The sequence below is a fragment of the Protopterus annectens genome, chromosome 4.part0, assembly GCF_019279795.1.
Source record: "Protopterus annectens isolate FY-2018-M chromosome 4.part0, PAN1.0, whole genome shotgun sequence".
NCBI lineage: Eukaryota > Metazoa > Chordata > Ceratodontiformes > Protopteridae > Protopterus > Protopterus annectens.
The window spans coordinates 266,632,969-266,647,493 of record NC_056733.1 but is presented as its reverse complement, the minus strand read 5'-3'; the positions used below and the strand labels follow the sequence as shown (position 1 = coordinate 266,647,493).

Below are 14,525 nucleotides of genomic sequence, written 5' to 3'. Positions count from 1 at the left end.
ATGCTTTATAAAATTAATTGCTTGGGGTGGCAGTTTCAACTTACCTCATTGCCATTTGGACTTGCTACTGTCATGAGAGTGTTCACCAAGTGCCCACCCTAGCAATGTCTTACTGTAGACTACAAGGAATATATATCATTCCTTCTCTGGATGATTGTCTCTTTCAGGAATGCTCATCAGAGGAAGTGATAAGAACTCTAGCCTTCATCAAGGGTCTCCTTGATCACTTGGGGTTTACCCTCAACTTGCGAAAGTCATAGCTTGCACCATGCCACAGACAAATCTTTTAGGGATCCCTTCTGGATATTTCATTGCAGAAGGCCCTTTTTCTCAGGATACTGAGAATAGCTATTCAACGTATAATTTAAACCTGGGAAAACAGATGACGGCCATGATCAGGGCTCTGGGCTTCACAACCTACACCATCCAAATGGTCCCTCATGCAAAACTTCAGATGAGTGAAATCCAGTGGTACCTCACATCAGTATGGCACCAGTATTCCCAGTTTGTAGACAGCTGGATTCCAGTTCCCCCATTTGTAGTAAAGAAGGTACATCAGTGGACAAAACAGATCAATTTGTACTCTGGAATCCTTTTTGTACAAAAATCCACTAACCAAACCATTATTGCAGATGCAGCAGAACTTGCTTGAGGGATGTTGTCAAGATTCATGGGAATTGGTCAGTTTCACAGGGGAGGCTACACATAAATGTCAAGAAGAGGATGGCTGTAGTTCAGGGGCTGTTATGCGGTACATTGACAGGCAGGGGAACAACATCTTACTAGCTATGCAGGCTAGCTATGACACCATTGTAATTTGCTACACAGCACAAAATATCTCTGAGGGTGATTTATTTCCCATCAGAACTAAAGACAGTAGCAGGCAGACTGAGCAGGACAAAGATAAATATTTATGATGAATGCTACACCAATGGGTCTTCTTACAACCAGTTTACAAATGGGCGGTCTCTCAGATGGATATGTTTGCATCACCGGAAAAAAGACAATTGTCTCTCTTTTATTCAAGAAAACCCTTATTGAGAAGCATGGATGTGTTTGTGTTTTTTAAAGTATAATGAAGTTGCTCTGTGAATGATACTTCCTTAGTCCTTCTCTGAAAAGGGATAAAACAAAGACTTTTCATTTGATGACTCGTCTATATTCTAACCCTTACTGCTGTCATCACATCACATCACAAGGAAGCCACGATAGACTTATTCATTTTTTTTGAAAGTGCAGTAAAGAGTAAAGTTGCTCTTTGATTGAAACCTGCCTAATTCTTCCTTGAATTAGAAAAAAATACTATTTTCCTTTTATTATGTGGCTATGTAGCACACCATAGTTCTTTGCAGCTTTACTGTAAATTGTAATTACGAAGATCTGAGGTCTCATCACAGGTGGTTCCCTGCTGCTGTTGTTACCAATACAGTAGTTGTATTCTTACATTACAAACAATTCAGCTGCTCAGTTTTCCTTCATATACTGAACTGAAACTCTGATTTTCACTGATTTCAGATGTTTTCCCAAAAGTTTTTTTTGTTTAAATACCTGATTGGCTACCTCTCATTCTTATCTGCTTCCCTTTACTGTTATTATTCCACGCATTCTTTTCCTTCAACTTAAATCTTCTTAATAACAATACATATTAAATTAAAAATTATACATTTGCTAGGAAATTGTACTATGCCTTCCCCTCACAAGAATTAAAATGTTATTAATAATGTTGATACTGCTGTGGGACAGCCTTTCTTCCCCTAACCCAAAACGGGTCTATATCAGAACATCGAATGATTGAAATCACGAACGATCTAAAGAGTGAAAATGCTGGACTTTGAAGTGCTTTTTTTGAGATCACAGTACAGTGAAGATCGGAATATTTGCCCTTTCCTCACTGTAGTGAGATCTCGGAGTTGGAATATATATTTAGCGGGGGGTGTATGGGGTGCAGCCCCCACAATAATGAGTTCAAGGTCTGGCATTTTTGCTCTTTAGAGCGTTCGCAATTTTAATCATTCAATGTTCTGATATAGACCCACCCAAAATACATAGATCCCATTTTTGCTAATGTGTACTTAGAGAATGGCGACCACTACATCAGCATCATGGTTGGAGAATTAACATTCTCCATCAGGGTGTTAATATACAAATAATGCCCTCTAAAAAAACAAGCCTGCCACTTCACGGCAGCATATTAAGCTGCTGTGGAGCTCGGACTGAAAGAAAGTTAACAGCCGCCGTTATTGTACACTTGCTAAGCAGCACATTTGCTGTTCAGAGAACATAAAATAAAAAAAGAAGAAAAAAGAACAGGAAAGTGTTTGTGTGTGTCTTTATGTCTGTGTGTGTGTGTGTGAGTGCATGTGTGCATGAAAGTGCAAGCCAGATCGATCAGTTCATTATTTTACACTCCCTAAGCAGAGTAAACGAAACAAAAATGAAAGAAAAGTGTGTGCATGTGTGAGTCTATGCATGCTTGCGTGAATGAAAGTAAAAGTGTGTGTGTTCGTGTGTGTGTGTGTGTGTGTGTGTGTGTGTGTGTGTGTGTGTGTGTGTGCATGTGTGTGTGTGTGTATATGTGTGCACATATGTATGTATGTATGTATGTATGTATGTGAAGCATGAAAGTGATCAACAGTGACAGCAGAAGCATTTAAGAGGTTTGCATGCCTCTTGACCTCTTAGCTCAAGGTATCTGAATACATCCTAAAATAAAGGAGGCACAAAGGTTTACAAATAAGAACTGATATTACTCTTCTAAAATTGCAAACTCTCTTGAATAACAGGATTTGTGTTAGCATGCATTTTCTGAAACACTACTGTGTTTCTGTTGGGGGGGGTAAGATCGAGCAGTGACAGTACCATTTAAGAGGTTTGCATACCTTTCCACCTCGTAGCTCAAGAAATCTGAATAAAGCCTAAAATAAAGGGGGCACAAAGGCTCAAAAAGAAAGAACAAATAAATATTGCGCTTATAAAATTACAAAGTTGTTTGAATAACAGGATTTGTTTTAGCATGTATTTTCTGTAGGAAATAGTCTGAAACTCAGTTGTTTGTCATTATGTAGTGACTTCAATCCCCAATGACTGGCAACAAACCACACATTTTAAGAATAACGGACCCCCCCCAAAAAATGAAGTAAATAGCTGGATATTTTTTGAAAATATTACATTTTCGATGTAAAATACTTCATCCAACACCATTTACATATACTATAGCAAGTTTGAAACATTAGGTGAATGAACTGCTTTACATCAAAAATATTTAAAAAATATGGTATTAAAAAAATTAAGCAAGCAAGGTAAACACAACAATTTTACAGAGAGCCCATTCTCTAAGCACAGTAATGCCCTACAAGGCATGAGTTACTGTGTAAATAATGTCCTTCCAGGGGTGTAGAGGCATGACGCCGCACCCCTGGGTGGGCGTTATTTACACAGTAGCACACTCCCTATTGGGCATTGTTACTTGTATATATATATATATATATATATATATATATATATATATATATATATATATATATACTAACTTTAAGCCCCTACACGTAAAGCTCCTAACTTGAATCATAAAGCTACAGGCACCCTGTACAATGAAAGCATATAGGCTAATCTTCTGTCTAATATTAATACATGGTGACATTTAAATGAGTTCTTATCCTACTAACAGCCCCTTGCTCTATGTGAATAATAGCAAACAGCTTATTATTGTCTGCATGAATATATGCAGCATTAAGGACAAATGATCACAAATTGAAAGTTGGCTGCATATTAACAAACAGAAAATTCTTGCCATTATAGAGTCATGGCAAAAAGATAATTTCCTCTGACATCTACAAAGAATCTATTTTTTTTTTACAAAAGACCAAGCTCTCAAATGGAAGTATTAGCCCTCATACATTAATCTACACATCTGTACCCAAAGTTACTTGCAAGAAGTGACATTGCTTCAGACTCCTCCTAGAACTGGAGTTTAATACAGATTACCATTGTAGGACATGCTGTAGTTAATGCTGTTACTGTTTTTATCCCATCTCCTCTTCTGTCACTGTAACTCAAAATACAATTATTAACATACTGTCTGAATCAAAGCAAAATTAATACTTCTAGATGATCTTAATCTTGCCTGGAACCAGTATGTTAACATTCAGCTAGGTACTTTCCTTCCTAATTACAAATTTTGTACAACTGATGGAGGGAACACATCTCAACATTAATTTAGGTAAATGTTCTCTAATTGATCTAATTACAAGCATACCCAATAAAATCATTTTCCTTACCACCCTTCCAGATGCTATCAGCGATCACATCCCATTTAAACCTTCTTGGTCAGTAAAATGCAGAAAGGTCCTAGGAAAAAAACTATTAACTTGAACCATGCCACAGTAATCAGTTATAACACTTTTACAAGAACATAGCCTCATCAGTTGTACCCAGTCTTTAGTTGCTCTGACTCCATTTCTGGACTTTTCTTATTTTACAGTTTGATTGTTCCTATTCAGGATCAACAATACCCTCTTAGAAGAATGAAGGATAGTCAAGATTTTGGCTTTCTTCAGAAAGCAGACAAATGGTCAATAATCCAGATCAAACCTGGATCGAATGGAAAAGAATACAGACCTTTCCAAAAAGCAGGCCTTTCTTCTACCCCCCCCCCCAAAAAAAAAAACACTAGAATAAAAACTAACACTATCAGTTTTATATGTTACATACAATTTCAAACTATATGAATTGGCCATCCGAATAAACTGTAGAAGACAATCAGGTAACAAAATGCTTCAAAGATTTTTCCCCAAAATGAACTCATTTTAACTTCATGATCTCCTCTGTACATCACTCAGTTAAAGATGCCATAACTTTTCCCCCAAACACCAACTTCATTGCAGTTCCCTTACTTGGATGGCAGACCTCCTGTTACATAACTTCATAGCCATTTTACTTTAATGCCATACACAAAGTCATAAAACAGCTTCTGAACAAACTTGACTTCAGCTGTAACTCCAGCCACACATGCTGCAGCCTAAAATACTGTATGTGTGTAGCTTAATTCTTTTTAAATTGTTAAAATGGATTTTGAAGCTACCACTTAACACCAAAATAACCCCCCCAACTTCAAATATATGAATATCATTTAGCTTCCCAAAGTCACTTTTGCCTAGTTTCTAATGTGAGAAGGTTGTCCACTTGCTAAAATCATAGAAAAATTATTGGCAGACAGACTCTAGAATCTCTTCTGAATTATGACATTCTTCATGATAAACCATATGGATTCAGTCGATTCAAGTAGAAATTTAGCACCCTTATAGCCATCCTTAACCTTAAGGTTAAGACCTTAAGTCTGTGAAGCCATGAGTTATAATCTGTTCAATGGTGCTATTTTTCTGCATTTAACATGCACCTTTGAAACTGTTGATCATTCATTACTGTTTCATAAACTAAGGGAATGTGATTTATCTGATGGTGGTGCTAGATGGTTTGAAAACGTTGTTCTCAATGGTATCTTTACCATTCTCAACAACAGCTCTCTCTCTCTCTCTCTCTCTCTCTCTCTCTCTCTCTCTCTCAGTGTGAGATATTCACAAAAGGTGTTTTGTAAGTTATTGAGCATGGTCCTCTGCTATTCTCTCTGTTAATTAAAAAGACTCTCCTAGGATGTGCCTTATACAGTGTGTATTGTGTATGCAGATGACATTGTGATTAACTCAGCACACAAAACTCATCTACTGCTCATCAGGGTCTGCAAAGCCAATTTGCAGCCAACAGGATTGCTTATCTCAAATAAGTTGTCAGCCAACACTCACAAGTCTTCTGTCATGTTTCGAATAGCAAGAATACATAAAAATGCACATTCACATATTATTACCAACCCTTCTGGTATAATCATACCCTCTGTATCCAATCAGAGGTATCTTGGTTTATTATCGGACCAAAACTTCAACTTCAAACACTAAGTCAAAATGATAAAGTAGTCCACTAGTTAAAGGTAGCCTAAAAAATAGCTAACCTTCTCACATTAGAAGCTTGGAGAACCATTGACATCATTGTTCTGTTAATCAGTCACAAATATACATAAACTGCTAAGGCCCTACACTCTAATTGTAATACTAAACTACTTTATATAGCTGAAAACAAAATTATGTTCTTTATTTTCATAGAGCCTTCCCATGAACACCACTGTCAAACCACAGCAAAAATTAATTGATTGACTGTCACAACTATAACTACGTTAATTACCTCATTTTAGACTCTCATGTGTTCATAGGTTAATACTAGGCTAACTCCCCTGAAGGGCCATTTTAAGCCTAGCCAATAACCCAAGGTCAGAACCAAACCCTGTGCCATGTATTTATGAGGTAAATACCTTAACCATAATGCCAAACCCTCTGTCTGTATGTCTGCTTCTCTCCTATGAGTTGCAGCCAGCTTCTAGGGTAACCCCACAGACAGCTGCTACTATCTGTGGAATTTGCAGAATAAGGGAGGAAATGGAAGCGGGTTTGCGAGGTCTTTCGTCTATACTGCACATGCATGCACTTGCACCTCTGGACAATTTAAAGGTCCCAATCCACCAACTGTATGTCTTTGGGATTTGAGAGGAAACCAGAGCATCCACAGATATCCCCATGAATATAGAGAGGACATGGAGACTCCACCTAGAAGGCACTCTAGCCGAGAATCAAACCAAAGAACCTCTTTTAGACTATTCCATGAAAAATACTGTCTCTCACTTAAGAAGTCTTATGAAAATGCTTCTAACTTTGACCTTTTAAATATCAACTCAACACTTGTTATACAAACCCAACTATATCTTAGCTTCCACAGAAAAAGGCCTTCTGTAAAATAAGCCCTAAGTGCTTGAACAAGACCCCGATGATATAAATAGTACAAGTAATGTAACAAGCTTCATAAAACAGCTAAAAATATGTTTTGCTTAGCAGACACAATGTGACTAGTGTCTTGATGTTGGTTTGCCATATTTAGCAGCATTAGCCCATTCTACCTAATATCTCTGTGTTATTATTTGACACATTTGGTTAACCATCATTTCATATAAACTGTCTCAAGCTACTTTGTTTGTTATCTAACTTTCCTTACACTCTGCATATTCTGATATAGCTACATTATGTCTTTCTTGTTTTGCGGCTGCCATTGATATGACCCATACTTCCCTGTACTTCAGCTGTTTACTTTATCTTAAGTTATGCTACTTGACATGGATCCTGTATGTCTCAATGTTCAACTTTATTTTTATGCAATTGTATATACCATGTTTATGTTTGTTTTAACATATTGTTGTAATATTTGATATTCCTTAATATTAGGAATGTTTTTATTATGTCTGCCCCTTGCGGCACTGGGTTGTGGCTGAAAATTCTCCTTGAACCAGTATACTTTTTATTTAACAAATGTCAAATAAATATAGAAGCAAGTATAACTATGAATAAAGTTTTGTGTAACCCAGAAATCATGTATAACTAAGATTATGGTATTTTTTTGTGTACAAGTCATTACCACAAGCAGGGATTCTTATTAAAGAGTATTAGATCAAGTCGGGAGGGAAGTGACATCTGAGAGCACAATCCTGAGGAGAGACACCAGCAGCAGAAGCAGATGGTCTGCTACATAGAGGCTAAAGTTTTTCCTTGCTGGATGTATGTTTTCTCCTTAAGATGAAAGTTAAGGGAAAGCGACAAGATTGTAGTATTGCGGTGATAACAACTATTGTCTATATTAAGAAAAAAATGAAACTTTTTGTGTCATTATCATGCTGAAGCACACATCTGTTATTTCTTCTTATAATTATAGTTAGCTCTGCATTGCTAATAAGAAATTTAGAACATCCAAGTTGTATATGTCCATTATCTTGACTAAAATTTCTTAGTGATAATAACTATGTGTTTTACTGTTCACTTTTCCAGGTGTGTTTGCATTTGGACTCTTTGCTACAGATATATTTGTAAATGCTGGCCAGGTGGTAACAGGAAACTTGGCCCCTTTCTTTCTGACTGTATGCAAACCAAACTTTACTGGAGCTGAGTGTCGTGGTCATCACCACTTTGTAAATAATGGAAATATCTGCACAGGTGATCCAGAGGTGATTGAAAAGGCTAGAAGATCATTCCCCTCCAAAGATGCTGCTTTAAGTATTTACTCAGCACTGTATGCTACAGTAAGTAATCTCTCAGATGTTATCTGTTTGGTTTACAAGACACATGATTTAAAAACAGCATATGAATAATTCCTTAGTGTTAAAACCAGGATAATAGAAACTAAATCCAAAGCCAAACAATTCTGCAATAGTTATTTAATGGTGTAAAACATCAGGATATATAGAAATGCTGAAAACATGCAGATATGTTTATGTAGATATAAGGAATTTTACAGAGTTTCTCTGATACATTCTGTCTGATATAACTCAGGCTTCATAGCATGGCATGTTGCTTAAAATAAAGCAAAAAATAAAATGATTATCAGATTGAATGCATCTCGAAAAAAACTGCTTTGAGAACACATGATCTAAACATCTGTTAGTTTATTTTTATTTATTTTTATGTTACAGCAGTTGGTAGCCATTAAACTGTTTTCTATACAGTAAAGTCTGTAAGGTGTTTTAAAGTTAAAAGTGCATTAAAAAGCTTTGAAAGAGAAGAACATCAGTCCAGAATTACATAAAATGAGCTTTTCATCCAAATGTATGCATGCCATGCATTTGTTTTCCTTATCCAAACAAACACCTTGTCAGTGTACCAGTAGAGTAAAGACATTGTGATGCTTGATTTACCCGTTAACTTATGATCATGTAGATGTAGTATACGTCAGTAACTAATGAACCTGGAAAGTTGGAGTACCCCACTAATATTTAGTATTCAAACCACTGAACAACGGCACACGTTGTGTCATGTGCTACATTATTTCCATCTGTCACAGCCCATCCAATTTTAATAGCAGGAGAGGCAGATTCAGAGAAAAAATGAGAGAGAATGGACTCAAATAAATGTTGTTTCATCCCTGGATTGTTAGAATTATCATTATATATTTGTTTAAACAGTTGTATTACACACATAGTGACATTATACAAATATTGACTTACAATAATATTTACACTTAAAATTATACTTACACTTAATAATACTTGCACTTAATAATACTTACACTTAAAATTTTGATGACATATTAAATATTTCTTCCTCCTGTGTAGTATCTTTTAGTACTTTACAACACCAACAGTCAATTCCCTGTCATTTATGTAGCAGAGATACACAGCCTTTCATTTTAATGGTCGCTAGAAACTAAATAGAAGCTAACTGTGTCATTAGTCCTGAGCAAAATGCAGGAATCATTTCTTTTTTTTTTTTCTTCTATAAATGTTTTACAAGTCTCTGTCGTTGTCTTAATTACATAGAGCTCATTATTACTTAACATCATAGGACATAACACTTCACTTTCCTCTTTACTTGAATAAACTGTATCCTCGGCCAAAAAAAATTCTCTCCTGTAGTTGAGCCCTCAAAGAATTATATAGATCACACTCTACCATGCTATATGGCATGTTTTCAGTGCTCCATATTCTACATATGCTAAGTGAACTGTTTCCCTTAGTGCAGTATCTGTGTCCAAGAATGCTGCTGGATTAGCCATACCTTTGTGGGTAAAGGTCTAAAGCCTTAACTATGACCCAGACAACCCAAGACTGACTAGCAGCCCAGGAAGCTAACAGTATCAGTTAAGAGTGAGAGAGAAAAGTATAACTTAAGTTGGTGAGCTCACCTGGGAGATAGGCTTGTGGTGGCTCCTCCTCCTGTGGTGATCTCCTTTGAGAATAGGACCTGGGAGGTGGGACATGGGTGTGTCTGTACAAGCCATGCGGTAACACTTCCAGAGGTGTGCCCAAGGAGTGGGCACATGTCTTTGTCAGGGAAATATGCAGTCCCTACAAAGTGAAGTGGAGATCACATCCCCAACAGGGGTAGAGGTTAGACTACATCCATAAAATGCTGTAATGGCTGCCAAGATGAAGGCTTCATAGTTAGGTCTCACCTCAAAGGGAATGAATGGGCTGGGAACAGCTCTTGATTTGCAGGGAATGAATGACTCACTATATCACGGGGACCTGATGGTCATCAGACAGTGGAGACAAAAACAGAGTATTACCACAATTTCCATAGAATATGCAAATAAATCCTTAGTGATGGGAATACTATTCTTATCATACATAGTTTTTGCAGTGTCTAAGGCAAAAGTGTGTTATTTTTCAATTAATTTTGTTGATAAGCATGGTCCCCTAAAAATGTTTTGTGAAACTGAAAACTCCTGATGTGACATTTTGAAACACTGTCCCAAAATGACCTCACTGATTTCTGTGCTGAGTTTGGCAACAGGGAAACTTGTATCCTAGTATGACAAGTTGTCAATTATGTCTTAAAGGAGAAACACCCTACATTGAAAATTAACACATAATGACTTATTCCTGAAACTATAATCTAAGTAAGTAGAAGCTCTTCTACAGAGATACGGTGTTTTGATTGCCCAGAGTGCTTTGCTTCTGTATGCAAATCAGTTGATACTACATGGGGATGTGATCATACAGAAAAACTGAGTCAATACTGAAACGAATCCACCTGAAAACATGTTAGAATCTTCATTTTTTGTCAAACCACTTGCAGCTTTAACATTAAAGTATATCCAGAAATAAAATGTACTGTAAAACACAGATGCATGAGAAGTGTAACAATGCACTTACATTCATTCCATCCAATAGAGCTCTGGACATGTGCACTGTAACGTTCATGGGCACAGTATAAGCATTTTGATAAAAATCAAATGATGTCCTCACATCGCAAACAAATTTTTATATCTCTGGAACCATAGAGATTATTAAAAAAGTATAAATGTCAAACTCTTCAGTGCAAACTGTTTTAATAGTGGTTATATTCTTTAGGCTTAAGGTCTCCGACTGGATTTTATAAGTCACAGTAAACATAGTAACTATTAAGTTTGTAATACTTTGTAAACAACTTATCTCAGCAACCACTCGTGTTACACACCTACTGTCAGCAGCATTTTTTTCCAATAGTAATTTTTATTTTCTTAGTGCACCAAGTACAGACATATATAAATCACACGTATGAAAAATACAATAATGGTTACACATAAGTCTCAATTAAAAAGAAAAAAATAACTGAACACTACTAGTATAAATCAAATAACTATGTAAAATATCTACAATAATTGCTACTAAAACCCAGAGTAAGGGAAAAGCAAATCAAAACATATGAATTCAGTATTACCTCATACTTTAAAGATCTAGTATTGTACAGACTGATATAATTATAATGAAGTCGACTTTACTTCATTTTAACCTCCAGTTAAATTGTTTCAATATTACCACCTCTTTGATTAATCTCCTAATATGTGGTCAAAAAGAAGTGTCCAGAATTTCTGATAGTAAGCTAATTTTTTAACATTCCTAACAATAAGTTTTTGAAAGGATATATATAATATTGCCATTTTCCATAAATTTGTTCCATGAAAGTTTGGTATGATCAATTTTTGGTTATATATAGCTTGATTAGTGAAGAGAGAGTAATTAGGATATGACCTTCCAACTTAGGGAATTTCAGATCGGTGATATGAAGAACAGAGAATTCCCAGGATAAAGTTGATTTATGATATCTCATTTTTTCTAACCATACCTTAAAAGAGCCCCAAAGATTCTGGGAATATTTTACAGAACCATAAGACATGTAGGAGGTCCACTTTGGGAAACAGACAACATGTACAGGATGGTGATCTTTTAGGATCAAATTTGTTCAAAATGGAAGGGGTGTAATAACCATTGTTATTGATCATTAGTTGTGTATATATATGATTTTTGAATGGAGATAGGTTAACAGTGGAGTCAATTGCTTTCAGTTTCTGCTCTTCTGTAAGTATGTGACCCCTTTGGTCCCAGTAATTAGAGTAAAGTAATGCATTTTCATATCTGATGGCACTAACAAGTTTGTATGTATTGGAAAGCATTTTATTTCTGCTAGCTAAGCTTTCAGTGATGTCTACCAGCCTAGTTACTTCATTAACATTGATGGACGAGTCTTTGAAGAGTGGTAGAATTATCTCTGTAATCTGGCATAATATAATAGTGTATTTTTATTTACTTTGAAAATTACTTGTAATTCTTGCAGTGTTTTCTCTTTATGCTTGTATATATCCCAAGCAGTGCATTCCTTGATCAGTAGGTAGTCCATTAGATTTAACACTTTATTTATTTTAATGTTTGGATTTAAATTAATAGGTTGCAGGAGGGATAATGCCCTGTCCAGTTTTAGAGATTTTATCAACTCCTGGAAGGTTTTTATTTTTTGTTTTAAGATATTGCTAATCTTGAGAGTCCTAAGATTCGCTTGAACTATAAAATTAAGGTATTTGTGGTTTATATTATTTCTGGACACATGCTGATGCTAAATTCTGAGCCAGATCGGAGACCAGTCTTCCATCTCAACAGAGAAATTCGAGATACATGCTGATCTAACGGCACTAATGATTTTCTGATAAAGCTGAAAGTCAGGTAGATTTAATCCCCCTTTTTCTTTTGGATAGATTAGTTTTAAGTAACCTATTTTGACCAATTTGGGAAACCAGATGAATTTGGCAAATTCTTTATTAATTTTTTGAAAGAAATTGTTTGGGATGACAAAGACTGATGTACTGAAGTGATATAGTAGTCTTGGTAGTATATTCCTTCTAATAATTGCTGTTTTGAACATCATTGATAATTTCAGTTGCCTCCGTTTATGTAAGTCCTGTATGATGTTGGCCTATATTTTAATGAAATTATTTTGTAACATGGATAGATGATTATGTCCATAGGATATCCCTAGATATTTAATAGAGTACACAGGGGAATATGGGAAGTAATTTTTCCTATGATTAAGGGGGTTAATGGGAAATATGTGGGATTTCTTTTGGTTAACCTGGTAGTTTGAAACTCTTTTAAATGTATTTATCGATGCTATAATTCTCCTTAGGTCTGTATTTGGGAATTCAAAATAAATGTTCAGATCATCTGCAAATGTGGATAACATTATTTTAGAATTCAAAATTCTGGGTATTGAGTGAAAGGTTCTTTGTGAAATAGAAGGAAAAAGGGCTCTATGTATAGATTAAATAGGTGGGGTGAAAGTGGACAGCCATGTCTTGTTCCATTCACTAATTTAACGGGACTAGATAGCATTTTATTAATATAGAGGTATGTATATATTTTGTCGTATAGGGTTTCGATTATATTGATAAATTCCTTCGGAATATTACATTTGGATATGGAAGAAAAAAGAAACTTCCAGTTCACTCTATCAAATGCTTTACAAGCATCCACAACTAGTGCATATTTTGGATTTCTTTCTTTTTTTAGTAAGTTTGATCATAGAGTCCAGAGTTAAGATATTGTCCCATGTATGTCTGTTGCACATGAAGCCAGATTATTCTGGAGATATAATGAAAGGCATAATTTTCATAAGCCTTTCCGCTAGAAGTGTGGCCAAAATTTTAATGTCTGCATTAATCAGGGAACTCTGTCTATAGTTATGGGGGTTTGATATGTCTAAATTGTTTTTAGGAATGAAAATAGTTTTTGAATTGTTTATATAAAGATCCATTATACCATTTAGTTTAATGTAGTTGAATACTTTCAGAAGGATGGATGAGAGTTTCTGATTTAATGTTTTATAAAACTCTGCTGTGTATCCATCTGTACCCAGAGCCTTACCTGTTTTAAAATTTTTAATGACCTCAGCTATTTCTTGCTGTTTAAATGGGGCTATGAAGAGTGTTGCTTGGCTTTTATTAATCGTAGGAAATTTAAGATTTGCCAAGTATTCTTCTGTCTTGAAGCTAGGAATCTGTTGGGTGTTTGTTCCATAGATTTCTGTGTAAAGTTGTTGGAATATTTCTATAATCTGTAAGTCTGACTTGAATATTTTATCTTGATAATGAAGTAAAGTTATCCTAGAGACTTCTTGCTTATTATCGATTATTTCCGCCAGCATTTTAGATGGAACATGCACCCACTCAGAATATTTAGCTATACATTTTAATTCTTGTAGAGAATAGTTTTGCTGGTCTAGATAAAATAGTTCTTTTTGTATTTTATTAATTTGTTTCTCTAAATCAGGGCTTTGTGCTGTCTGACATTTCCTATCCAGCTCCTTCAGTTCAATGAGTAATTTGCTTTCCTTTTCTTTCATAACTTTTTGAAGTAAGAAGATTTTGGAATTAGTATACCTCTAAGTGTCGCCTTGCAAGCCACCCATTGAACTTCATATGGGATATCAGTGAACATTAGGTTATCTAACTCTGTTAATATATCTGATATCTCCCTTGTCACTTCTGATTTAAAGAGTAGATTACTGTTTAAGGACCAGTTACATCTAGTATTCTTTTTTAATGCTTTGTCTGTCAAATTTATTTTCAGTGAACTCTTTGAATGATCTGATAAGAACCTGGGATCCATCAAGTACTTTATTTCACCTTTT

The 14,525-nt window shown here is 35.4% G+C and overlaps 1 protein-coding gene across 2 annotated transcripts in view; it reads left to right on the top strand.

The window, feature by feature from the left end:
• The window catches only part of PLPPR1 (phospholipid phosphatase related 1), a 2,199,975-nt gene that overhangs the window by 1,899,779 nt on the left and 285,671 nt on the right, over nt 1-14,525 (top strand). For both annotated transcript variants that reach the window (XM_044068258.1, XR_006364450.1), the window contains exon 7: nt 7,917-8,167. In XM_044068258.1, the coding sequence (XP_043924193.1) occupies nt 7,917-8,167 (251 nt within the window). The remainder of the gene's footprint in view (nt 1-7,916; nt 8,168-14,525) is intronic.